General features: G+C 51.9%; 1 protein-coding gene across 1 annotated transcript in view; it reads right to left on the bottom strand.

The window, feature by feature from the left end:
* Lhpp (phospholysine phosphohistidine inorganic pyrophosphate phosphatase) overlaps positions 1-24,756 on the bottom strand; it is an 86,587-nt gene that overhangs the window by 57,127 nt on the left and 4,704 nt on the right. The window contains exons 2-4 of the mRNA XM_075972545.1: positions 10,936-11,123; positions 7,951-8,104; positions 188-251 (exon numbers count right to left, since the gene is read on the bottom strand). Coding sequence (XP_075828660.1) covers positions 188-251; positions 7,951-8,104; positions 10,936-11,123 — 406 coding nt within the window. The remainder of the gene's footprint in view (positions 1-187; positions 252-7,950; positions 8,105-10,935; positions 11,124-24,756) is intronic.

Below are 24,756 nucleotides of genomic sequence, written 5' to 3'. Positions count from 1 at the left end.
ATTACAGATGGTTGTGAGCCACCATGTGGTTGCTGGGAATTGAACTCAGGTCCTTTGGAAGAGCAGCCAGTGCTCTTAACCTCTGAGCCATCTATCTCTCCAGCCCCATGAAAGGCTTCTTGTATGTAAAGTGCTCCCTCTTCTCCAGAAAGCCTGAAGAGGGCATGGGACAGACCATGGCGGGTACCTCGAGTGCCTTCATGTAGCCTCCAACATCCAGCATGAGCCCAGAGGTCTCCTTGTAGTAGCGTCTGCAAGAGAGCAGAAGGGAAGAGATAAGCAGAGAGCCACAGGTGCGGGTCAGTACTGACGCCGTGCTCAGAGTGACTGATGGAGGCCACATGGCAGAACCAGAGGGTCAGCAGCACTAGGACATCATGGGTCATTCAGCCAGTAGCCCCCTGCCGCTGGCCTGGTGGGGACCCTACCGCAATGATTAACCGGGGACCCAAGGGGGACAGATGGATCCAGTTACTAACACAGAGGAAGACAAGTGACCCGTGTTCCAGGAAGGGATGGCAGGCCCCCGGAGCATGTGCTGACTCCCTAATTGCTAATAATTAACCCTTAACTGCTGCCTGAGGAGAGAACTCCATTAGTTCCACAGCGGCCTGCCACATCCCGTGAGCTGGGGTCAGGCAAGGTGCCAGGATTCTCGGGGCACCAGCTGCTTCCACGAGACAAGAAGCATGGCTGCCCAACTGCAGAGACAACACAGGCTCTCTGGGAGCCGTCCTCCTTAAGACGGTCCCACTGCTCTTCCAGGTGCTCACGGCCCATCCCACATCAGACCAAGGCCTCGAGGTACAAGGAGTCCTGACCACAAAGTCATCCACCCATACCTGGGGCTCTCTGAGCAGAGTCATGTGACCATAAGGAAGCAAGAAAGTGTCTTACACATCATGTTCTAGGGATGAGGTTCGCTGACACCCAGGAATGGCACAGCGATCTGAGTTTAGAATTATTAGGTCTGACCATCCCTGTCAGTTTTTCCCTTCCCTCCTTCCTCTCCCTTCCAGCAGGGGACATTAACTAGGCACGTCTGCAGAGGACGAGAGGAGAGACGCAGGCTGGCTTCAACATTCAGACCCCTCTTGGCTTTCTAACAGCGACTTTGGGCTACGTCAGCCTTTAGACCTCAGCTTCCTCACCTCTAAAATGGTCAAAAGAAACGACCATCCATATCTAGGGCTGTTGTGAAGCTTGAACAATAACAATAAAAGTTCCTCATATATGCCCAGAACACAACCACCGCTCCATGGCAGGCTGGAGAAGTCTCCTGTAAGCTGTTCACTAGAGCTGGGACACAGGCCCTGAGACAAGAGCTCAGTGGAAAAACGAATACAGCCCCCAGGCCTGCTGGTGCTGATCCTGTAATCCCAGTCCTCAGGAGGCTGAGGCAGGGGAAGAGTCAATTCTAGGCCAGTCTGGGATACACAGCAGATCCTACCCTAATCTTTTTCTTTTCTTCCTGTGTATGTGTCGGAACATGGTCTGAGAATGGAGTTGTGTGAGGAGAATTCTGTGTGCTTGTGAGAAAATGCCAGGAGAACCTGGCACTGATGTGGGTTCTGAGGATTCCAACTCCAGCCCTCTTGCTCGCGTGCCGACAGCTTTAACCATCTCCAAGGTCGGTGAGGTGGCTCAGTGAGCACAACACTTGCGGTGCAAGCACAGGGACCTGCAGAGCCCCAGGAACCACAGAACCTAGGTGTGACACCGGGTGTCCGTGACGCCAGCACTCCTGGGTCAGATGGGAGGCGGAGACAGAGGAAGTCCCAGAAGCTAGCCAGGCAAACAACAAAGGGACCCTGTATCAAACAAGGTGGAAGATGAAGAGCGACAGCTGAGGCTTTCCTGTGACCTCCACATGCACACCTGGCATGGGCATGCCTACACTCACAGACAGACAGACAGACAGACAGACAGACACACACACACACACACACACATACACACCTGTGACCTCCTCATGCACACCTGGCATGGGCATGCCTACACTCACAGACAGACAGACAGACACACCACATACACACCTGTGACCTCCTCATGCACACCTGGCATGGGCATGCGTACACTCACAGACAGACAGACAGACAGACACACACATACACACCTGTGACCTCCTCATGCACACCTGGCATGGGCATGCCTACACTCACAGACAGACAGACAGACACACCACATACACACCTGTGACCTCCTCATGCACACCTGGCATGGGCATGCCTACACTCACAGATACACAGACATAGGCAAATAGGAAGACAGAGAGACACACATACACTTACTTAAAAGTGTTTCCTTCATTTTTTTTTCTATTTTTACAATAAATTATAATGACTATTTCCTTAGTCCAGAGTTTCAAAGAACTGGAGAATGATAAACAGAATTTGGCCAGCAGAGGGAGACACAGAGGTGCTGTGCTATCTGAGTGACAGGAGGCTTATCCAACTCAGCCCAGGACTCGGCAGGACTCAGGGGCACGCTGAGACCTGGCAGGCACCCCTGGACTCCCAGTGTAGAGGAGGCATAAACAGACCCACAGGGAAGCTGTAAGCGCAAACAGGGTGAGCTGCATGAATGGGGGACAGAGGCATCCCTCAGAATAGAAGATTAAAGCTGTGTCCTGAGTGAGGGGAAGGAGTGTGGAGACCAGGGAGCATCTGGGATCACCAGAGCACCTGACGGGGTCCACAGTGGCTCACCTCCACACCCACAGTTAGGCCATCCTCCGCGGGCAAGGGCTCTCAGAGGCTCCCAGGGACTCCCAGCCTTGTTCCAATGGGTAGCCAGAGAAAAACTCCAGGAGAGGATTATCAGGGTCCTTCCAAAGGAAAGGGTGAGTAGAAAGGGGTTGGGCAGAGGACAGAGCCGGGACAGACCTAACTCAGAACAGAAGACACTCAGCAAGAAGCAAACAGAAACTTCCAAAACAAAACTTTAACAGGGACAGCTGTCTGCCGCGGAGGATTCTGGGGATTTCCAGGCTGCCCCGGGGCCAGCCGGAGGGCACAGGAGACTGGATGGACAGGAACAAGCCCCTGTCATTTGGAAATCTCACCCCTGAGGAGTCCTTGGAACACAGCTCTGCTGGCCTCGGATCTACAGGTTTATTCTAAAGTAACTTCAGGGTGTTTCAAGTAACGTGACCTTCTGAGCCAGAGAAAAGGGATTTTCAGAAATCCCAAATAAAACCCTTTTTTTAAAAATTTTTTTGAGACAGAATTTTTCTATGTAGCCCTGGCTATCCTGAAATTCGCACTGTAGACCAGGCTGGCCTCAGACTCAGAGATCTGCCTGCCTCTGTCTCCTCCAGATTGCTGATATTAAAGGTGTGTGCCACCACTGCCCAGCTAAAATAAAAACTTTTAATCCCACCCTCCTCCTTGCCTCTCAACAGAGGCTTGCTTTTGAGACAGGGTCCCTCTACATACCCAGGCTGGCCTGGCACTCTTTGTAGACCAGGTTGGCCTCCAACTCACAGAGGTCCTTCTGCCTCCACCCCCAAGTGCTGGAGTTACAAGTGTGCCCAACTACCTCATATATGGTGCTGGAGAATGGAACCCAGTGGTTCCTGCATGCTAGGAAAACACTCTACCAACTAAGCTGCATCCCCAGTCACCGCCTCCTAATTTTCTTTCTTACTTTTTGCTTTTGATTTTGGCTTTCAAGACAGGGTTTCTCTGTGTAACAGCTCTAGCTGTCCTGGAACTCACTCTGAAGCCCAGGTGAGCCTGGAACGCACAGAGATTCACCTGCCTATGCCTCCCGAGTGCTGGGATTAAAGGCCTGGGCCACCACTGCTGCCTGGTTTACTTTCTTTTTTAAACTGAATGTGAGCTGATGTTTAGAGAGCCCACAATCTTTCTTTATTTCTTATTCATTCAGGAAAACAAGACTCCACCTGGCTGTAAACACCGTTCCCTTTAAGATGAGCAGCAAATCGGCATCGGATTTACACCCCTTCACTAGTGGCTGGATATAGTTTTCCTTCTTTTATGGCACAGTGTGGCCTGCTGTGGGCCTGGGAAGGCCCTGGAACCTCCAGCCACTGAGGGCCACTGTAGCACTGGGAGATCGGGGCACAGGGAGCAGTCAGATCTGATTTTATGCTTCGTTCTCCTGCCGTTTCCCATTCCTCGGTGCAGCCTCCCTGCAAAATGACCACTTGACCTCTCCCAGAAGAGCCATTAACCTCCATAGTCTGTAGAGTAAACAGCTTAATTTTCTGATGGCGGCATGACAGGAGAAATTACAAAGGCAATTCCCTCTCTCAGTCCACACAGATGCCAAATGTAAATCACTTCATTCCAAGAAGGGGGACATCCTGCCTCCCTGTACCCTCAGGGAGGCCACCCCAGCCTTCACTGTCGTGACAGGAGCTCTTCCTGGTCCCTGGGGCTGCCTAGAGAAGCCACCACCGTCCGGAACCTTTCTCTGGGTTTGAAACATGCCACCCTTCGCCCAAGTCAAAATCTAGGGAGCTGGAGGCCCCGCTCATAACAAATCGACCCTCCCCTACTGCTGCGTCTGCTGAAGTTCTCACCCAGCCAAGAGCAAGCAATTCCTGTTTCCATCTTTTTCACTAGTGTACTTATTTAAGCCATTACTCGCAATCTGGAATAACCTTTAGCAATGATAAAAATCCATCAAAAAATGTATAGACATAAATGACCCAGAATACTGCTTTTTCATTATGCACATTTTCCAGTGCAGGTTTGCCAACTAAAACATCCAAGGGCAGGGCCCACATCAGTGAGCTAAGCAGGCCAAGTGTGCCTAGAGCAACGGGCATGAGGGCCCAGCAGGAAGTCCTGTTGCCTACCAGGCTAAAGCAGGAACCCCAAAGCATCATGCAACCTCAAGAGTGTGAGATTCCGAACTTTTAGTGCTGTTTCTGTTGACCAGGCTACACATGTCCAGCCTTCTGGAAGTGAGCTGGGAGGCATGTATCACGATGCTCAAAATGCAGCCACAACTGGTAGCTCAGACATGTAATCACAGCACTTGAGAGGCTAAGGCAGGAGGATTGCTGAGAGTATAGGTCATCCTGGGTAGAGTGAGAGACCCTCATATCAAAATAAATAAATAAATGGAAAGAAAAAAAACTTAAAAATCTTCCTTTAGTGATCTCTGAGTTCATCTGATATGACAAAGACACTCTATCATAGCTTATTGTCCCAGACAATAAGAAACAACCTCACTGTCCAACAGTAGGGAGCATTGAACACAACCCCAGGACACTCACAAGACGGATTAACTGTATCACAGAGATATCTGGTCACTGTGTACTTGTCATTCACAAGCTGTTGTTTGGTGAGTGTAGGAAACAGGCACCAGGGGCCTGAGGAGAAGGCTCTGTGTTTGAACCCTTTCTGTACAAGCGTGAGGAGCGGAGTCAGATCCCCAGCTCACATAAATGTCTGGTGGACATGGTGGCCCGCCTCTAATTCCAGCCTAGGAAGGGAGAGACACCCACAAATTGGACCATTGTTGTGATCTATGTTTGACTGAATAAGGTAGAAGAAGATGGAGGATGCTATTCCTGACAATACACTTGGGCCTCTACATGCATACACATACAAGTGTGTACCCATACACATGCAAAAGTATATACACACATACACACAAAAATAGATAAAGAAAAAGAACCCCACACGTGTTAGTTAAAACAAGGCCAAGCCTACACTGGTTCCTTTTCTTGTTGCTGTGACCAAATATAACAAGGAAGGAAGGAAATGGGGTTCACAGTCTGAGGGGTACAGAACACCACAGTGGGGAAGGCATAGGGGCAAAAGCGTGTAGCAGCTGGGTCACGCTGCATCCACGGTTTGGAAGCAGAGAGGGGCAAAAGCTGGGCAGACTCAGCATCCTCCTTTCTCCTTCTCCTTTACTCCAGGACTCCAGGACGTGGGATTCTACCCACACTTAAGGGTGAGTCTACTTTTTTATGCATAATTTATTTTTATTTTATGTTCATTTGTGTTTTGCCTGTGTGAGGCTGTCAGATCCCCTGGAACTGGAGTTATAGACAAGTGCGAGCTGCCATGTAGGTGCTGGGATTTGAACCTGAGTCCTCTGGAAGAGCAGCCAGTGCCCAGGTCTCTTAACCACTGAGTCATCTCTCCAGCCCTAAGGGAGAGTCTTCACTCTTCAGTTAAACAACTCTACAAACACCCTCACAGATACTTCCAGAAGTGTGTGTGTCTTAGGTAACTCCTGATCCAGTCATGTTTGCAGTATCGGATGAATGCATGTGTATGCAAGTGTTCATCAGAGGACACACACCCACGTGGTGATGTTTGTGCTGTACAGTCTACTGCAAATACCTTTTATCTTCTTCTTGGTCTCTGTGATTTCTAGGTTTTCTTCAATGAGCATGTGCTATCTCGGCGGGAAGGAAAGATGCTAGCAGGGCTGGGGATATAGCTCAGTGGTCCAGCCTTGCCTGGCATGTACAAGGCCTTGAGTTCAATACCCAATACCTAATGTGAGGGAAAAAGCGCTTTGTTGGTCGTCATGGCAATGCCTTTAATTCTAGAGATCGAGAGGTAGAGGCAAGGGAATCAGAAGCTGAAGATCAATTTCAACTATATAGAATATAAGCAGCTTCAGGCCAACCTGGGAATATAAAAAAACAAAAAAACAAAACAGGGCTGGAAAGATGGCTCAGCAGTTCAGGGCATTTGTTCTCACAGAGGACTTGGGTTTGGTTTCTAGCACCCACATGGCAGCTCATAACTAGCAATAACTCCACTTCCAAGGAATCCGACACCCTTTTCTGACCTCCAGGGGTAGTAGGTATGCACGTGGCAGATATACACACATGTAGGCAAAACACACACACACACAAAATTAAAACAAAGTAAATAGGGGAGAAAGGAAAGCGGGAGAGAGGAAGACGTTAAATAAACAGCCTCCCCCCTCCTGACTGTCGTCCAGAGACCCATGAGTTGAACGTAAGGAGGTGGGTACTAGGGCTGAAGAGATGGTTCAGCAGTTAGGAGCACTGGCTGTTCTTCCACAGGACCTGGGTTCAATCCCCAGCACCCACATGGTTGCTAACAGCAGTCTGTAAATCCAGTTTTCTGATTTTCTCTTCTGGCCTCCACAGGCACCACACACATATGGGTATAGACATGCATGTAGGCAAAACAACCATACACATAAAACAACAATAATAATTATTCTTTTTTAAAAAGGGGGTGGGGTCTAGTAAAAGGAGGTTAGACCTTTAAGGGGGAAGCTTGGAGGGGACACTGCAAGTCTTGATCTTTCTTTCTTTGCTTCCCAGTTTCTAGGGAGATAAGCTGGACACTTTTCCCATGATGTCCACCCTTACCATAGGCCCAAAGCAAACCTCTGAAACTATGAGCATGACACCCAGCCTTCCTTGATCCTGTTTACCTCCGGCATCTGTTGGAGCGGTGGAAACCGACTAGTCTGGTGTTGATGATAAAAGCCCAACTGAAGCATGGGGACCAAATCCTAACTCTAGAGACCACACCCAGCACCCGGGACCCAGACTAAAGCATCCTCCCAGACCCCAAGTCCATCTATTAATACACGAAGCATCCCTAGGGACCATTCCTAAACATCCTGTGCTATGTCCTGCGCTAAGAGACCTCTTCCTCCTTTACCGTAAACTTGGGACAGACAACACCTGGCTTTTGAGATCTCCTCAGGGCCTCCACCTGCACTGATGGCCCCACCCCTCTCCTGGCCCAAGATTCACACAGAAACTTGGTCAAGCATCTCTGGAAAGATTATTAAAAGGGAAGAAAGGAGGGAATGAAGAGAAAAGGCAAGGGAGGGAGAGAAGGCGTCTTGTGCTCATTCCCTCCCCACCCCAACCCCGTCTGCATCTGTCTCTACTTGATCCCACAGCAGAGAACCACAAGGCATGGGGCAGAGCTGCCCAACACCAGCCCCCTGCCACCGACTCACCCCTTTCCCAGTGATATGAGCACAGGGTTTTCCAGCTCCATTAGCACTTGGAAGGCTCTGTTCATGTTTTTATAGGAAAAGCTTTCACCGGCATCCGCAATCACGACACAGTTTGGGTTGGACATGTCAATGTCATCAAATTCTGAGCGGACCCCTGGAATGACAACAGAGACAGACAGCCCTTAAGCCTAGAATGTGGTCTGCTCCCGGCAGGGACACCTTCTCTCTGCCAGGTCTGCCTGTCGGAATATATATTTCAGAACAGCCTGAAGCTGGGAAACAGCTAGACATAACTATACTGTGGTATGCTCCTTACATGGCAAGAGCAAGAACACGGTGGTACATGTGATGAGCCTCTAGGCTGGTGAGAGAAGCTTTACACAAAAGTCTACTTTCTGTGAAAGCAAGGGCTATCTCAGCAGGCCTGGCTTGCTCGAATTCTGCACGCTCCAGAGAAAGGCTGGTCGTTTAGACTGGCCCCTCTAACAGTGCTAGGGAGAAGCCCTGGCCCTGACAAAATCCTGTCTGATGGGGGTTTCACACCCGAGGATCTGGGTTGCACTGGGATGGTTTGATCTTCAGAGAAGTATGTGGGTGGAGGCGGAGCCCCTAAGGTTAGTCGCATGGGGACTGTGTGCTTAGAAGACCAGCCCTTTGCAGAAAAGCATAGGCAACAAAGCTCCAGCGCCTCTCTGTTGCCAAGCTGCCATGTCAGACATCACTGCGGATACAACCAAGCACATCCAATGCAGGGGCAACTGGGATTTTATGCCTGGTCTCTCCCACCCTTCACACTATGCAGCTCCTCCCTTGTTAAGCGGAGCTGTGATCTTCCACTGTGCCCAGCTTTAATGGTGAATGTAATGTCTCTCTGAGTCTGTCCAGGGAATAACTGCGGCCTAGGGTGGCCTTTGGGGTCCCTGGGTCAATATATATTGTATAATTCTATTGATATGTAATCCTAAACAGGTATATTTATCTATGATAGAAAATAAAAAAACAATGACTGTCACCCGGATGGTGGTGGCACACGCCTTTAATCCCAGCACTTGGGAGGCAGAGGCAGACGGATCTCTGTGAACTAGAGGCCAACCTGTTCTATGGAGTGAGTTCCAGGACAGCCAAGGCTACACAGAGAAACCCTGTTTCAAAACACCAATAATAATAATAATGATAACTGTCACTAAGGGGTAGGGCCAGGGACCAACTGGAAGGATCTGCAGGAAGCTTCAGGGTTACAATAATGGAGGTCTCTAGAGGTGTGAGATTCTGGGGTGCAAAATTTAAGTTCAGTCAAAGCGTAATAGAGGTTTGGTTTCTTCAGCACATGTAAATCTTACATCAACAGAAAATACCTGACCAGGTACTGAGCCCTAGTCAATCACAGGCTGGAACGCAAAAGGGAACTGCACCAACATCCACTGTGGAATGATTTAAAACTATCAGCTAGATAGATGGAAGCATGGATGGACAAATAACTAAGAAAACATTATAGAATATCATTCTCAACATCCATGGCCTGTAAAACTATTCTAAGTAAAAACTGTGTGTGTGCATGTAAGTGCGCACGTGTGTGTGTGTGTCTGTGTGTGTGTGTGTGTGTGTGTGTGTGTGTGTGAGCGTGCGTGCCTTTGCGGAGGTTAGGATAAAATTGTGCCTCCTCAATGACTCTCCACATTGTTGTCGAGACCCTGAAACTTGCTAATTGCTAGACTGGATGGCTGGTGAGCCTCAGGGATCCTCATATCCTCCGTGCTTGGATTATAGGGGAACACTGCTCTGCTTTTCACAGGGCTGTCGGGGATCAAACTCAAGTCCTAGTGCTTGGGCAGCAGGTACTTAATGACAGGGTCATCATCAGAGCCCCACCGTAAGAATTTTGGAAGTCTGCTGTATGTCTGAAGACTTTCATAATACAGTATTGGGTGGAAAACATCAATAATAAAACCTAGAAAAAGCCAAAGTCTGAGGATTAGGTACACAGTTGGAAAGAAGACACAGCAGCAGAGGAAGGACAGCTGGGTTCCTTGGTTAGCGCCACCACCTTTGAGCCAACGCTTTATTCAGCCCCAGCCCAGCTTCTTCACTGCCTCTTCCATGCCTAGCAACCTTCTCCCAAAGAACAGGAGACGGGGTCTCTAAAGACATCGGCAGGGTTCCTAACTACAGGGAAAGGAGAGTAGAAAGATGGTTTATAAAGGCTTGGCATGATTCCCTTCATTGGTGCCAGGGCAATGGATTCCATCTTCCTGCTTTCCAAGGCGTGAGTACTCTCCACCTCAGGGGAGCGTCCTGCCTCTGCCCAGAGGTTTGTCCAGATGAAAACAGTGTGGAGGCGGGGAAGAAGGAAGAAGGAAGGAGGGAAGGAACGGCAAAAGAGCATTTCAAAGTACTTGAACCCTGTTTTTAAATGTCGCCAGAGAATACTGTTCCTTTTGTTTGCTCCCCAAAAAGGTCCCCACTGAGGGCTCAAGGTTCTCTGGTCTTGCCGACCAAAACCATCTGGATTCAACCCTTGCTCTGACAGCCATTTGTAGACTGCGCCGAAGAGCAGTCTGGCTACCATTAAGGCAGACAGGCTACGTACAGGTGGCAGATATTCCAAAGCTAGGGACTACAATCTTGATTTTCACATTCTCATATTCATCTTCTCTACTCCTTTCCTCCCTCCTTTCTTCTCTCTCAATAATCTTACCTCTTGGGTTAAATCCCTGACTTTGCCTAGATCAAGGAACATGACCTCAGGTTTTACTCTCAGGATCACGCAAGCTGGCCTGAGGCTGGGGGTTGGTCGGGGACAGCTGGGGTCTGGTCTTACCTCTCCCCTATCCCCCAGCAGGAAGCCTCATGAGTTCTGTCCTCCTGAAGACTCATAAGGGTCATGGAAGAAGTCAGCCTTGACCTGCATGTGTGGTTTGGCCCAAATGGGAGTAGAAGCCCTCTCCCCAGCCTCCATCACAAAAGTTAAGTCCTAGGTAGGCCTACCGTCATGGACGAGCAGGTGTGGCCGCAGGCCTCGCTCCTTCAGGATCTGGCAGGTGGCCGGGGCAGGGGCAGTCACCTCTCCTTCTGAGATGTCGAACCCCAGTCGCTGAAGCAGCCCCACCAGCTCTCTCCGGGACTTCTGGGACTCATTGGTACAGAATCTCACCTTCAATGGGGACCGCTTCAGTCTGGGGCACAAAAACACAAATAAGAGTGTGCTTGGCACTAAGGAGTGTGGCCTCCTGAGAAGAGGCCCAGAGAGGGACTTCTGCAAGAGCAACTGGTGTTCAGGATAGGATGTCACAGCTGGAAGAGACCACTTCTTGGAAAAGAGAATGCTGGCAGACCCCACCCCCAAACTCCTATGTAACTTCACATGATCTGAGCCAGCTGAGCTTCCCACCCAGCTTCTGCTCGGGACACTTCACCCCACCCCCACCTGGGACATGTCACCTACTCCAGACCCACTCATCAATGCTCCATTGCCATCCACCGGGCCCAGCTGCAAGCCGTCTCCGAATGCCCACAGGTGTTTCTCCACCTCATTCCACAACACCTGCATCTCCCCTTGGGACCTGTCCTCCCCATGTCCGTGAGTTACTAACTCGGGATCCACACTTCTCCAACAGCGTAAGACAGAGGTACCAAGCTGAGGCTTGCCTTCTCATTAAAGTCAATAAACAGGGCCTGTCAGAAACAGGCATCAGGAATATGACAGTTCTGGGATGCAGAAATGGGAACCCCACCTTGCATAAACCCAGAATTGAGGTTCCGTACAACTGAGATGCATTGAAAGCCAAGAGCACTGTGACTCCTCCTTCAGAGCATCCTGGTGACATGTGGGTGAGTTCTTTGGATACAAAGCCAAAAAGAAGATGCCCCAAGGGGCCCCCAATGAGATGACACTCAACCCAATGCACTTGGTACTGGGCTCGGACCTGTGGCCTTCCCGGCCACAGATCTGGGGCAGCATGGAGGCTGGCTGGCAGTGAGCACGAAGGATCGCAGGCAAGGCAATTTATGCCTGGCAGAAGAGGGACCACGAAGGACACAAATGGGGTAAAGGGACAATGGCTGTCTGCATAGGCAGGTGGGAGAGGCTTCATGGAGAGGCAACCCAGAGCTGAGACCTTGAGGAGAAAACACTAGCCTAAAACACCTTTACTAGGACTTCCCTTAGGCTGTCTGAGCCTGTGGCCCCTTGGCACCCATAGAAGCAGGTGGGTTTCAGGGACCGGTCAGCTCTGGGACTACCGGGGGCCACTTAGGAAGAAATCTGTAGATCTACAGCCAACGGTGCATAGACCGCATCTTCCACAGCCTAGGTGGTTCATCCCTTTCTTCTTATTTGTCTTCCCTAATCAGAGGTTTATGAATGACCAATTGCACCCAGTGGTTAATTGCCCTTCATAAAGATGGCGTTTTTATTTTTAAATTAGGCAGTTAATATATTGTAACTAATAGCATCACCTTGTATGTTATGGATGCGTCTTCACTGATTGGTGCCCAGAATGTGTGATTCACACCCAAGTTAATGGAGCAGTTGAGTGAAGAAGTGCAGGGGTCTCAAGGGACTAATTACTGCTAATGAATGATGATGTGACCTTCTCAGAACAGTGAGCAATCGGTGTGACAGCGAGATGGCAGGAGCCTCGCAGCTGTCACTCCAAACACAACTTCTGATGAGGGTGGGAGGGAGAAGCTCATTGTCTTCTCTGAGATACCAACAGGAATTCGTTGGAAATCAGGGCTCTCTATTTGCGACTTTATCTGTGCAGGGACAATGTGACTGGAACTGTGTATGCAGAGCCCCGCCCACCCAGGTCCTGTCCCTTTGTGACACTGACCGTGCCCCCTTATAATGCATTACCACAGGCCCTCTGACCACCAGAGGCCAGCCCCAGGAAGTCTCTTTCTTTAAAATCATTGGAAATAATTATAGTAGTCACTATTATTATTAAAATAGTAAAGTATGGGCTGGAGAGATGGCTCAGTGGCTAAGAATACTTTCTGCTGTTGCAGAGAACCCAAGTTTGGTTCCCAGCACCCATGTGGCAGCTCATAACCGTATGTAACTTCAGTTCCAGGGGATCGGACGGCCTCTTCTGGCTTCTGTGGGCACATGCACACACATGGTGCACAGACACGCACACACATAAAATTAAGAAATTAATTAAAAAAGTTTAACGCTGATAAAGTACCAATACAGCTTTCATGGAGTCTTGGCCCTGGAGAAGCACTGTCTTTGTGCTAAGTGTCCACAGCCTGAAGTTATCCTCACACCCCCAGGCAGGTCCTCCTCATAGGCACCCTGCTTAAGTACCAGCAAACTGAGTAAACTTACCCCCCACCCGGGAGACAAGAAGGGAAACCCAGAAGAGGCCTGAGCCAGGTCACCTGGTTTGCAAGCACAAAGCCTATGGGGCCCTCAGTTATCTACTGAAGGTGTGCACAGGCCCTTGCACAGAGGGGGAAAATTCCCCAGGACATTCAAAGGTAACACTATGCCCCAGGCAGGGCCCAGCGATCCCAGATCCGCTCTGAGGCATCTTACTCTAGGGAGGGGTGAGACATGTGTGGGCCTGACCTGTGTGTGTACCTGGGATAAAATTGGGATGGGCAAGAAGCCACATACCAACGTGAAGGCCTGGATGGAAGACTGAACTGTGCATCACCCAGTTCCTACAATGAAGCCTTAATCCCCAGGGTGTCTGTACTCAGAGACAAGGCCTATGAGCAGCAAATTATGACTAAGTGGAATCGTAAGACGGGGGTGCTCCTATGATAGGACCGGTGTCCTCAGAGACCCTCACAGGCTGGGTATGGTGACACAGGCTTGTAACTCCAGCACTGAAGGCAAAAACAGGAGGATTGCTGCAAGTTTGAGACCATGGTCCACAGGGCAAATTTCAGGCTTGCCTGAGATACCAAAGAAGACCCTATTCCCAAATAAACAAAAAGAACCCCAAGAGGCTTAGTGCATGCCGTCTCCCTTCTCTCCCTCGCTCTCCCATCTCCCTCAGTGCATACACAGCAAAGAGATCACGTGAACACACAGCAAAATCGCTGCCACCAGAACCCAACCATACTGGCCCCTTGATCACAGACATCCAGGGCTTCTGGCACTGGGAGTAGGAAATTCACGCAGTAGAAACTGTAGCTTGGTGGTGTTTGTTATGACGACCCAGGCAGAGGGAGCTGAGGGATCCCACTGACAGCTCTCTGTGAGTGCTGGTGCCATGTGCTATACAGAGATCTGGCCTTGGGAGGCCTAGAACACAGATTCCAGACCAGAGGAAAGTCCAAGAAGGCACAGCTTCCAGAAAGCTGCAGAAGGAGCCTGATGAAGGGTAGTGGTTGCAGGTCCACCCCAACACCCAGAAGCCTTGGAGGGGAATGCCCTTGGCTGGCCTGAACACCCCACTGAAATTGTGGCCAGGGTCTTAGCCACCCCCCCCCCCCGCAAGGAGCCCTACTTCCTGTGACCCAGCTGCATCTCTGAACTGACCTTAACCTCATCCCAGCAGGCCAGGACGCTCCTCTGAGTGACAACATCGCCCTGTGCAATTACCGTGCATCAGATGAGCCAGTCCCTTACAAATCACCTCGGACTTTACACATCTGCTGCCAGGAGCGCTCACCCGCAAATAATGAAAGCCCTCTCATTACTGCTCTGCGGCAGGTAAAGCGTTAGGACAATTATTGGACATCCTGAGTGACCTTGGGATAGCGCAGACCTGCCCTCTCCAGCTTGCCAAGGGTCGAGAGGCTGGAGAGTCATGAGCACCTCTCAGAGGGACCAGAAAGGGAGACTGGGCAGGGGTAGGAGCTTGCCAGGGAAAGAACAGCCTGGGTCACTCCCAATGGGTCCCCTCTTTTCCCTCAAGCCCTTGTTGCCTTTATCTGCCCGGAGGTCCTCTTGCTGTCCATGCCTTTACTTCATCATTCCTTGGAGCTGAATCCTACCCTCCCTCAAGGCCAGGTCCACATGGTCCTCCCTCCAAAAGCTTGATCCTACCCTGTTCACACAGAGGCCAGCCTCCTCGAGCTGTGCTTTGTGCGCTACCAAGGCCTCCTCCTCCTGCTGCTCTGCCAACTCTGGGCTCCTGGAGACCAGATGTGTGATTTCAGGCCATCGCGTCCTGTGCTTCAACAGGTGTCACAGCAACAGACAGAGCAGAGGAGCCCTGGGGACAGACAGGTCCAGTGTCTAGAGCCTTGGGCAACTGGGAGGAAATAAGGGATTGTGGGAAAGTCAGAGTCCCCAAAACCAAAAGATGTCATGGAGATGACAAGAAACTCCTGAACAGGGCCATCAAAGGGATTAAAGTATATATTTACAGGCAAAATGTCCATGAAGTGACCTCAAACTTGGGAAATGGCAGCTCAAAGGCTCACTGGAGTCCAAGATGGACAGGAAGTGACCAGCACATTCCTGCAGAGCGGTGCTTTGGAAGCCTGCTAGCTTCCTGCCCGAAACGAATGTGAGACGGTCTCCAAATCAGGCACTGCTGATGCTTTCCTGGGAGTGACCTAAGTGACCCAACTTCCAAACTGAATCCAAGGCCCACCTGATACCAGAGAAGCTCACGTGGCAGAGATTGGGAAGGCCTTCCCCTCGTCTGTCTCCCACCGCTATAACCAGCAGTCCTACCGGGACCTTGCCTAAGGTGGGGAGGTGGGCCCGACATACTGTTGAAGAGGGAAGCAGGCCGGGGAGTACAAGGGCTGGTCTCCTAGAGGGATGGATGAGCCAATCACTTTTGTGTTGGTGTGACAAAAGTCTGGGTAAAGCAACTTGAGAGAGGAAGGGTTTACTCTGGCTCACAGCTCAAGGGTACAGTCCACCACAGTGGGGAAGGCGTGGCGGGGTACAGTCCGTCACGGTGGGAAGGCGTGGCGGGGTACAGTCCATCACGGTGGGGAAGGCGTGGCGGGGTACAGTCTACCACGGTGGGGAAGGCATTGCGGGATACAGTCCACCACGGTGGGGAAGGCTTGGCGGGATACAGTCCACCACGGTGGGGAAGGCTTGGCGGGATACAGTCCACCACGGTGGGGAAGGCTTGGCGGGGTACAGTCCACCACGGTGGAGAAGGCGTGACAGGGTGCAGTCAGTCACGGTGGGGAAGGCATTGCAGGGTACAGTCCACCACGGTGGGGAAGGCATTGCGGGGTACTGTCCACCACGGTGGGGAAGGCATGGCGGGGTACAGTCCGTCATGGTGGGGAAGGTGTGGTGGGGTACAGCCCATCATGGTGGGGAGGGCGTAGTGGGGTACAGTGCACCAATGGAGAAGGTGTGGCGGGGTGCAGTCAGTCACGGTGGGGAAGGCGTGGTGGCAGGAGCCAATTGGTCACAATTGTCTTGACAGTCAGGAAGCAGAGAGAGATAAATGCTGCTGCTCAGGTAGCTTTCTCCCTTTTATTCAGCCTGGGACCCCAGCCAATAGAATGGTGTCACCCACATGTAGGGCAGTTCTTCCCATCTCCATCACCCAATGTAAAAAATCTCCCCCAGACATACCCAGAGATGTGTCTTCAAGGTATTTCTAGATCCTGTCCAGCTAACATGCGACAAGGGAAGAGTAGTAGCTTTGGGGTTGTTTGAAAATGAATTACAGGCAGCTCCCCAGGTCCTCAGCAGCCAAAGGGTAAAAGGATGGTTTTGGGTTTTGGTTTGGCTTAGTTTCTTGAGACAACATAAGTCAGGATGGCCTTAACTTAAACTAAAAAAAAAAAAAAAAAAAGCCTCTTGCCTCAGCATCCCAAGTGCTGGAATCAGTCATGCATGGTAGTGGCATGGCTGGCTCCTGACACACTTTCGTTCTTGTCTGTTTGTTGATAAACAGGGTCCCAAGGAGCCTAGGTGGGCTTCAAACTCAATGAGTAGGCAAGGATGACCTTGAGCTCCTGATTCCCCAGTTTCCTCCCAAGCCGGGAATCTAAGCCACCCCATTTCAGGGCTGTCACTCAGAAGGCTTTCTAGTGCTGCATGCTGGAGACACTATCCAAACTGGTACAGAGGAGCCGCAAACTCCCAGAATGCCTCACTCACTGACATCAGCACAAGACCCTGAATGGTGGAAGGCACCAGACACAGCACCACCAAAAGCTTGGCTGGACTCCTTCCTTCTACTTCTCCTCACTCGGCAGATGGCTATCTGCTGGCCTGCCCAGGCCTCCCCAAGCTCCAAGGACAAAGTTGGGCAGTAGCACCTGTGTGGTCAGAGTCCACACTCTGGGCAGAGAGCACAGCAGCAGCGTGGCGGTCAGGCGATGACTCCTCTTGGTGAAGGCCAGTAGGCCAAGTGCATTCAGGGAGGTCATGTGACTTGGGCAGACCTCTAGCCAGGGCCCTTACAAAACACATAGCACGCCTTCCCTGGGCTGGTACCCACCTTACCTGCCCTCAAAACATCTAACCACTGTGTTCTCTGTGACGTGCTTGAACTCAGATCACAAGGACACGCCAAGGCCAGAGCATCGATCTCACAGCAATTGACAAACACTTGAGTCAAGTATATGAGACTCGGTAACCGGAGAAACCCTGGTGACCCTGACCCAAGTGGATCACACAGAGGGGACACTGAGGCAGATGAAGCGTGCTGGGGATATCCATGGGGCACAAGTCCCACTCTCCAGACCTGCAAGCTCAGCTGGCGGGCACTCATCCCCAAGCACTGGAGGCCTTGAGCAAGCCAGACTGTTCAGGGCCAAGCATCCCAAGGGTATGGTGGAAGCCAGGCTCAGAACGTAGGCATGCTTCCCTATGTGTTCTGCAGGTTGTTGCCTAAGCCTCTCAAACCCCAGGTTCCTCATTTCAGCAAGGCACTCACAACAGCTACCAGATAGGGCTGTTGATTCTGGGAAGTGTGAGGCAAATTTACAAATACTCAATAGTGAGAGACAGCGATGACTAGAGGGTGACCTGTGCTGGGCCTGGGCATCTCGGCCTTTCAGGCAGGTGCTGTCCAATAGGAAGGCAGGGCTTATTCAATGAAGCAGGACCAGGGGGAGGGAGTTCTAATGGGGAGAAGAAGCTTCAAGACTTGATAGGTTCGGGAGGCAGAGGCAGGCGGATCTCTGTGAGTTCGAGGCCAGTCTGGTCTACAGAGCTAGTTCCAGGACAGGCTCCAAAGCCACAGAGAAACCCTGTCTTGAAACCCGCCCCCCCCCAAAAAAAGACTTGATAGGTGTCCTCAAGTCTGGAGGACCAGAGAGACACACACCCCTTCCACAACTACTGGCAGCACCCGGTAACTGGCTTTACTTACATGTGCATCCCATGACAGTCTGAGAGATGAGGGTCCCACTCACAGATGGGGACCTGCAGGAGGATGCTGAGAGATCTACGAGGGCAAAGCCAGGACAGCAGCCCTTCCTAGTTGGCTTTGGGTAGAACAGAATGCTTTAACTTTGAATAGGAACCAAGTTCTATAACTGAAAGATGCTGCTCTTCAGGGAAGCGACCCCTCGTCCGTTCTCCACCTGACAGCATACCATCCATGGGCTGCCTATGATTACGCAAACGTTGATGACAGAGAAAATCCCTCAGCTAATTCTTATGCCTCACCACACAGTAATACAGGCAGAAAACTGAGGCATAGAAAGGCTAAGGAACCTGGCCTAAGCCCGCATCCCAGCTGTGGTGCAGAGCTGGGATTGGAAACACAGGCTTTCATCCCCTGGCTCTGACACCTATCACTTCTTTGGTGACAGGTAAAAGGTGGCACCTGCTGGGTGTGGCCATCAGACCCTATCCCTTCTTGTGAGATATGTAAGTCTCGCCATCTCCCTCAGATTCCTCCTCTATATGCTGGTTGGCGTCTTTACTGTTCTCAAGGGTATGAGAAGCCACCCTACCCCTCTCATAACCCTGAGCAGTGCCTGAGAACTTCTCCATCCATGGCTTCCAAAGTGAGCCTCACAGGTTACTGTGCCTCACTAAAGGAAAACAGTAACCCTGCTCCACCGCACCCACACAGGCTGCCTTGACTTCTAGGGATGCCCCTGCCCACCTGAGATCACAACCCAGACAACCAATCTTACTGCTGAGCTGTGGTTACAGCCTCCCTCCACCAAGCTCAAGTTCATGAATCAATTATGACACCAGTCAGGATGGACTAGGGTTGTCGTATTTATTCTGTACTTTATTTGTTGGCTTTTCAACAGAGTTTCTCCGTGTAACAGTCCTGGCTGTTCTGGAACTCACAGAAATCCTCCTGCCTCTGGCTCCTGAGTGCTGGATTAAAGGCATGCGCCATCACTGCTTGGCCTATTTTGTCTTTGAAAAGATGGCATAATAGTCTGGCACAGGGGTGAACACACAGAATCCCAACCTCTAGGGCAATGGTTCGCAACCTGGGGATCACGAACCCTTTGGTATATTATTATTCATAACAGCAGAAAAATCCCAGGTATGAAATAGCAACGACATAATTTTATGGTAGGAGTCAACACAACGTGAGGAACTGTATCAAAGGGTGGCAGCATTAGGGAGGTTGAGATCTGTGCTGAACAGTGCTCTCAGGAGACGGGAGCACGGCAATACTCTTGAGCCCAGCAGTTCCGGTTTCCCTATGTTCTGGGCAACATAGGAAAATCGTTAGCTCAAAAAAAAAAAAAAAAAAAAGAAAGAAAAAAGAAAAACAAAGAAAAACAAACAAATAAGGGAAGATGAGCTGGCTCAGACATCAGGAAGTTTGCTGCCAAGAGTGGTCACCTGAATTTGATCCCTAGGACTCACACGGTGGAAAGAGAACTGATTCCTGCAAGTTACCATCTCACTTCTGCTTGTGGGCCCGTGTGCGCGCGCGCGCGTGCGCACACACACACACACACACATGCACAATGTAAAATAAACAAAACCATAAAGTCATTTTAAAAAGGTATTCTAATGGTCAGGCAGTGGTAGTACTCACCTTTAACTCCAGCAGAGGCGGGAGGGTTTCTGAGTTCAAGGACAGCCTGGTTTACAGAGTGAGTTCCAGGACGGGCAGATCCACACAGACAAACCCTGTCTCAAATCACCACCCTCCCTCACAAAAAAATTGTTCTGAGGGCAATAAAGAGTTAAAATCCTCACTCTTTGGTTGAACACAGAGTTGGGAGGACAGGACAAAGCAGTGCAATGTGATAGACAGTGCGCAGTGTGATGGGCAGTGTGGTGAGCAGTGTGCAGTGTGGCGGGCAGTGTGCAGTGTGATGGGCAGTGTGCAGTGTGATGGGCAGTGTGCAGTGTGATGGGCAGTGTGCAGTGTGATGGGCAGTGTGCAGTGTGATGGGCAGTGTGCAGTGTGATGGGCAGTGTGCAGTGTGATGGGCAGTGTGCAGTGTGATGGGCAGTGTGCAGTGTGATGGGCAGTGTACAGTAAAGTGGGCAGTGCGCAGTGTGATGGGCAGTGTGGTGGGCAGTGTGCAGTGTGATGGGCAGTGTGCAGTGTGATGGGCAGTGTGCAGTGTGATGGGCAGTGTACAGTGTGATGGCAGTATACAGTGTGATGGGCAGTGTGCAGTGTGATGGCAGTGTGCAGTGTGATGGCAGTATACAGTGTGATGGGCAGTGTGCAGTGTGATGGCAGTGTACAGTGTGATGGCAGTATACAGTGTGATGGGCAGTGTGCAGTGTGATGGCAGTGTGCAGTGTGATGGCAGTGTGCAGTGTGATGGGCAGTGTGCAGTGTGATGGGCAGTGTGCAGTGTGATGGGCAGTGTGCAGTGTGATGGCAGTGTGCAGTGTGATGGCAGTGTGCAGTGTGATGGGCAGTGTGCAGTGTGATGGGCAGTGTGCAGTGTGATGGGCAGTGTGCAGTGTGATGGGCAGTGTACAGTGTGATGGCAGTGTGCAGTGTGATGGGCAGTGTGCAGTGTGATGGCAGTGTACAGTGTGATGGGCAGTGTGCAGTGTGATGGGCAGTGTGCAGTGTGATGGCAGTGTACAGTGTGATGGCAGTGTACAGTGTGATGGCAGTGTGCAGTGTGATGGCAGTGTACAGTGTGATGGCAGTGTGCAGTGTGATGGCAGTGTACAGTGTGATGGCAGTATACAGTGTGATGGCAGTGTACAGTGTGATGGCAGTGTGCAGTGTGATGGGCAGTGTGATGGGCAGTGTACAGTGTGATGGCAGTGTGCAGTGTGATGGGCAGTGTACAGTGTGATGGGCAGTGTGCAGTGTGATGGGCAGTGCACAGTGTGATGGCAGTGTACAGTGTGATGGGCAGTGTGCAGTGTGATGGGCAGTGTACAGTGTGATGGGCAGTGTGCAGTGTGATGGCAGTGTGCAGTGTGATGACAGTGCGCAGTGTGATGGGCAGTGTACAGTGTGATGGGCAGTGTGCAGTGTGATGGGCAGTGTGCAGTGTGGTGGGCAGTGCGCAGTGTGATGGGCAGTGTACAGTGTGATGGGCAGTGTGCAGTGTGATGGGCAGTGTGCAGTGTGATGGCAGTGCGCAGTGTGATGGGCAGTGTGCAGTGTGATGGGCAGTGTGGTGAGCAGTGTGCAGTGTGATGGGCAGTGTGCAGTGTGATGGGCAGTGCGCAGTGTGATGGGCAGTGTGCAGTGTGATGGGCAGTGTGGTGAGCAGTGTGCAGTGTGATGGGCAGTGTGCAGTGTGATGGGCAGTGTGCAGTGTGATGGGCAGTGTGATGGGCAGTATACAGTGTGATGGGCAGTGTGATGGCAGTGTACAGTGTGATGGGCAGTGTGCAGTGTGATGGGCAGTGTGCAGTGTGATGGGCAGTGTGATGGCAGTGTGCAGTGTGATGGGCAGTGTACAGTGTGATGGGCAGTGTGCAGTGTGATGACAGTGTACAGTGTGGTGGGCAGTGTACAGTGTGATGGCAGTGCGCAGTGTGATGGGCAGTGTGCAGTGTGATGGCAGTGCGCAGTGTGATGGCAGTGTGCAGTGTGATGGGCAGTGCGCAGTGTGATGGGCAGTGTGCAGTGTGATGGGCAGTGCACAGTGTGATGGGCAGTGTGCAGTGTGGTGGGCAGTGCGCAGTGTGATGGGCAGTGTACAGTGTGATGGGCAGTGCGCAGTGTGATGGGCAGTGTGCAGTGTGGTGGGCAGTGCGCAGTGTGATGGGCAGTGTGCAGTGTGATGGGCAGTGCGCAGTGTGGTGGGCAGTGTGCAGTGTGGTGGGCAGTGTGCAGTGTGATGGGCAGTATACAGTGTGATGGGCAGTGTGCAGTGTGATGGGCAGTGTGATGGGCAGTGTGCAGTGTGATGGGCAGTGCGCAGTGTGATGACAGTGTACAGTGTGGTGGGCAGTGTACAGTGTGATGGCAGTGTGCAGTGTGATGGGCAGTGTGGTGAGCAGTGTGCAGTGTGATGGGCAGTGCGCAGTGTGATGGGCAGTGTGCAGTGTGATGGGCAGTGCACAGTGTGATGGGCAGTGTGCAGTGTGATGGGCAGTGTGCAGTGTGATGGGCAGTGTGCAGTGTGATGGGCAGTGTGCAGTGTGATGGGCAGTGCGCAGTGTGATGGGCAGTGTGCAGTGTGATGGGCAGTGTGGTGGGCAGTGTGCAGTGTGATGGGCAGTGTGCAGTGTGATGGGCAGTATACAGTGTGATGGGCAGTGTGCAGTGTGATGGGCAGTGTGCAGTGTGATGGGCAGTGCGCAGTGTGATGACAGTGTACAGTGTGGTGGGCAGTGTACAGTGTGGTGGGCAGTGTACAGTGTGATGGCAGTGCGCAGTGTGATGGGCAGTGTGGTGAGCAGTGTGCAGTGTGATGGGCAGTGCGCAGTGTGATGGGCAGTGTGCAGTGTGATGGGCAGTGCACAGTGTGATGGGCAGTGTGCAGTGTGATGGGCAGTGTGCAGTGTGATGGGCAGTGTGCAGTGTGATGGGCAGTGTGCAGTGTGATGGGCAGTGCGCAGTGTGATGGGCAGTGTGCAGTGTGATGGGCAGTGCGCAGTGTGATGGGCAGTGTGCAGTGTGATGGGCAGTGTGGTGGGCAGTGTGCAGTGTGATGGGCAGTGTGCAGTGTGATGGGCAGTGTGGTGAGCAGTGCGCAGTGTGATGGCAGTATACAGTGTGATGGGCAGTGCGCAGTGTGATGGGCAGTGTACAGTGTGATGGGCAGTGTACAGTGTGATGGGCAGTGCGCAGTGTGATGGGCAGTGTGCAGTGTGATGGGCAGTGTGCAGTGTGATGGGCAGTGTGCAGTGTGATGGGCAGTGTGCAGTGTGATGGGCAGTGTGCAGTGTGATGGGCAGTGTACAGTGTGATGGGCAGTGCGCAGTGTGATGGCAGTGTACAGTGTGATGGCAGTGTACAGTGTGATGGCAGTGTACAGTGTGATGGCAGTGTACAGTGTGATGGCAGTGTGCAGTGTGATGGGCAGTGTGCAGTGTGATGGGCAGTGTGCAGTGTGATGGGCAGTGTACAGTGTGATGGCAGTGTGCAGTGTGATGGCAGTGTACAGTGTGATGGGCAGTGCGCAGTGTGATGGGCATCTGTCCTGGGGGCTGCAAAGATCAGGAGAAGGAGTGGGCTATATCACAAAACCTCTTTGCTTTGGGGGAACACAAAAGCAAGGGGCTGGAAGACCCATGGGGTCAATCTGAGGCAGTTATTGGGACAGGCTGATGACAGAGGCCTTCAACTTTTCTCTGAATCAAGGGCTGGCAGGAACATTTACAAAAGGAAGTCATCTATGTTATGAAACTTCAAGTGTTGACATTGCAAAACAGAAAACCCAGAACCCAGGATAAAGAGCAGGCTGCTCTGGGCCATGCCCTCCCCCACCATGGCTCATCTCAGGACAGGAAAGGGCCATGTATAGGAGCTCAGTCAGTACCAACAGCCCTGACCCCAGGTCAGAGCAGAGACCCCTTGCCCAAGGCCTGTGGGAGCCTTCCCCAGCTGACTCCCTGGCTAGCCTGGCCCACAGGTGGGACTGAGAGGAAGCGCTTGGCCTGGGTTACCGTCTGCATTATTATGGCCACTCCTAGGAACTGTGCCTCGTGACTAGATGCTGTAAAGGCAGCTGAGCTCTGAGGAGGTCAGAGGACCAGCCAGATTTCAGAGCTGCCCTGGCCCAATCACATGCTGCTGCACCAAGACTGTCAGTATAGCATCTGGATTTCCCTAGGGTCCCCGATATTTCTGTTCCCCCTCAGGATCGAGAGGGGCCATCTGGAAGTCTGGCTCACCATCCTGGGTGGGAATTGCTTTATGAGACTGCCCTGGGCTGAGGCCGAGCCTGCTTCCTTCCGCCGGCTCCCAAAAGGCCAGCGTGGGCTAGGCTGGCCCGGCAGATGTGCTTTAGTGGCCTTCCACAGGATGCAGTAAATGCGCATCACCTTTCACATGCAGATGCCTCGGGGGCCATCGCCAGGGCCTGCCCAGCCACCAGGGCCTTTGTGCGGCAGCCCCTGCTGTGCCCAGCCTGCCTCTGAATGCTTCCCCTCAGGGAGCCCGATCTGACCACAAATGGGCTCCAATAAAGGCCTGTTGGAGGGACCCAGGCGGGTTACAGATGGCCACACCCGCCCACAAGTCCTACAGCAGTCAGTGGGCCCCGCCCAGCAGCTTGCAGGACTAAGTGGGTAGCAGGGGTTGGGGTCCATCGGGGGAGACACCGCATGGGAAGGGCAAAGCTGCCCCCTCCTTCCATATGGGATGTTCTTAGGTTCACCTCTCTCGATCTCAACTCAATGCCCATGGGACCTGTAAGGCCCATGAGCACCTGCAGCCCCGGACCTCTTCACAGTCCAGGCTTTCTCTACTTAGCACACGAGCCTGCCTAGGGCAAGTCCGGTCTCCTGGCACTGCCACGCTGGCTCCGCCAGGGCCCTGGTTTCTAGACACC

Source organism: Microtus pennsylvanicus, chromosome 5, assembly GCF_037038515.1.
Source record: "Microtus pennsylvanicus isolate mMicPen1 chromosome 5, mMicPen1.hap1, whole genome shotgun sequence".
Lineage (NCBI taxonomy): Eukaryota > Metazoa > Chordata > Mammalia > Rodentia > Cricetidae > Microtus > Microtus pennsylvanicus.
This window is presented reverse-complemented; position numbering and strand designations above follow the sequence as displayed.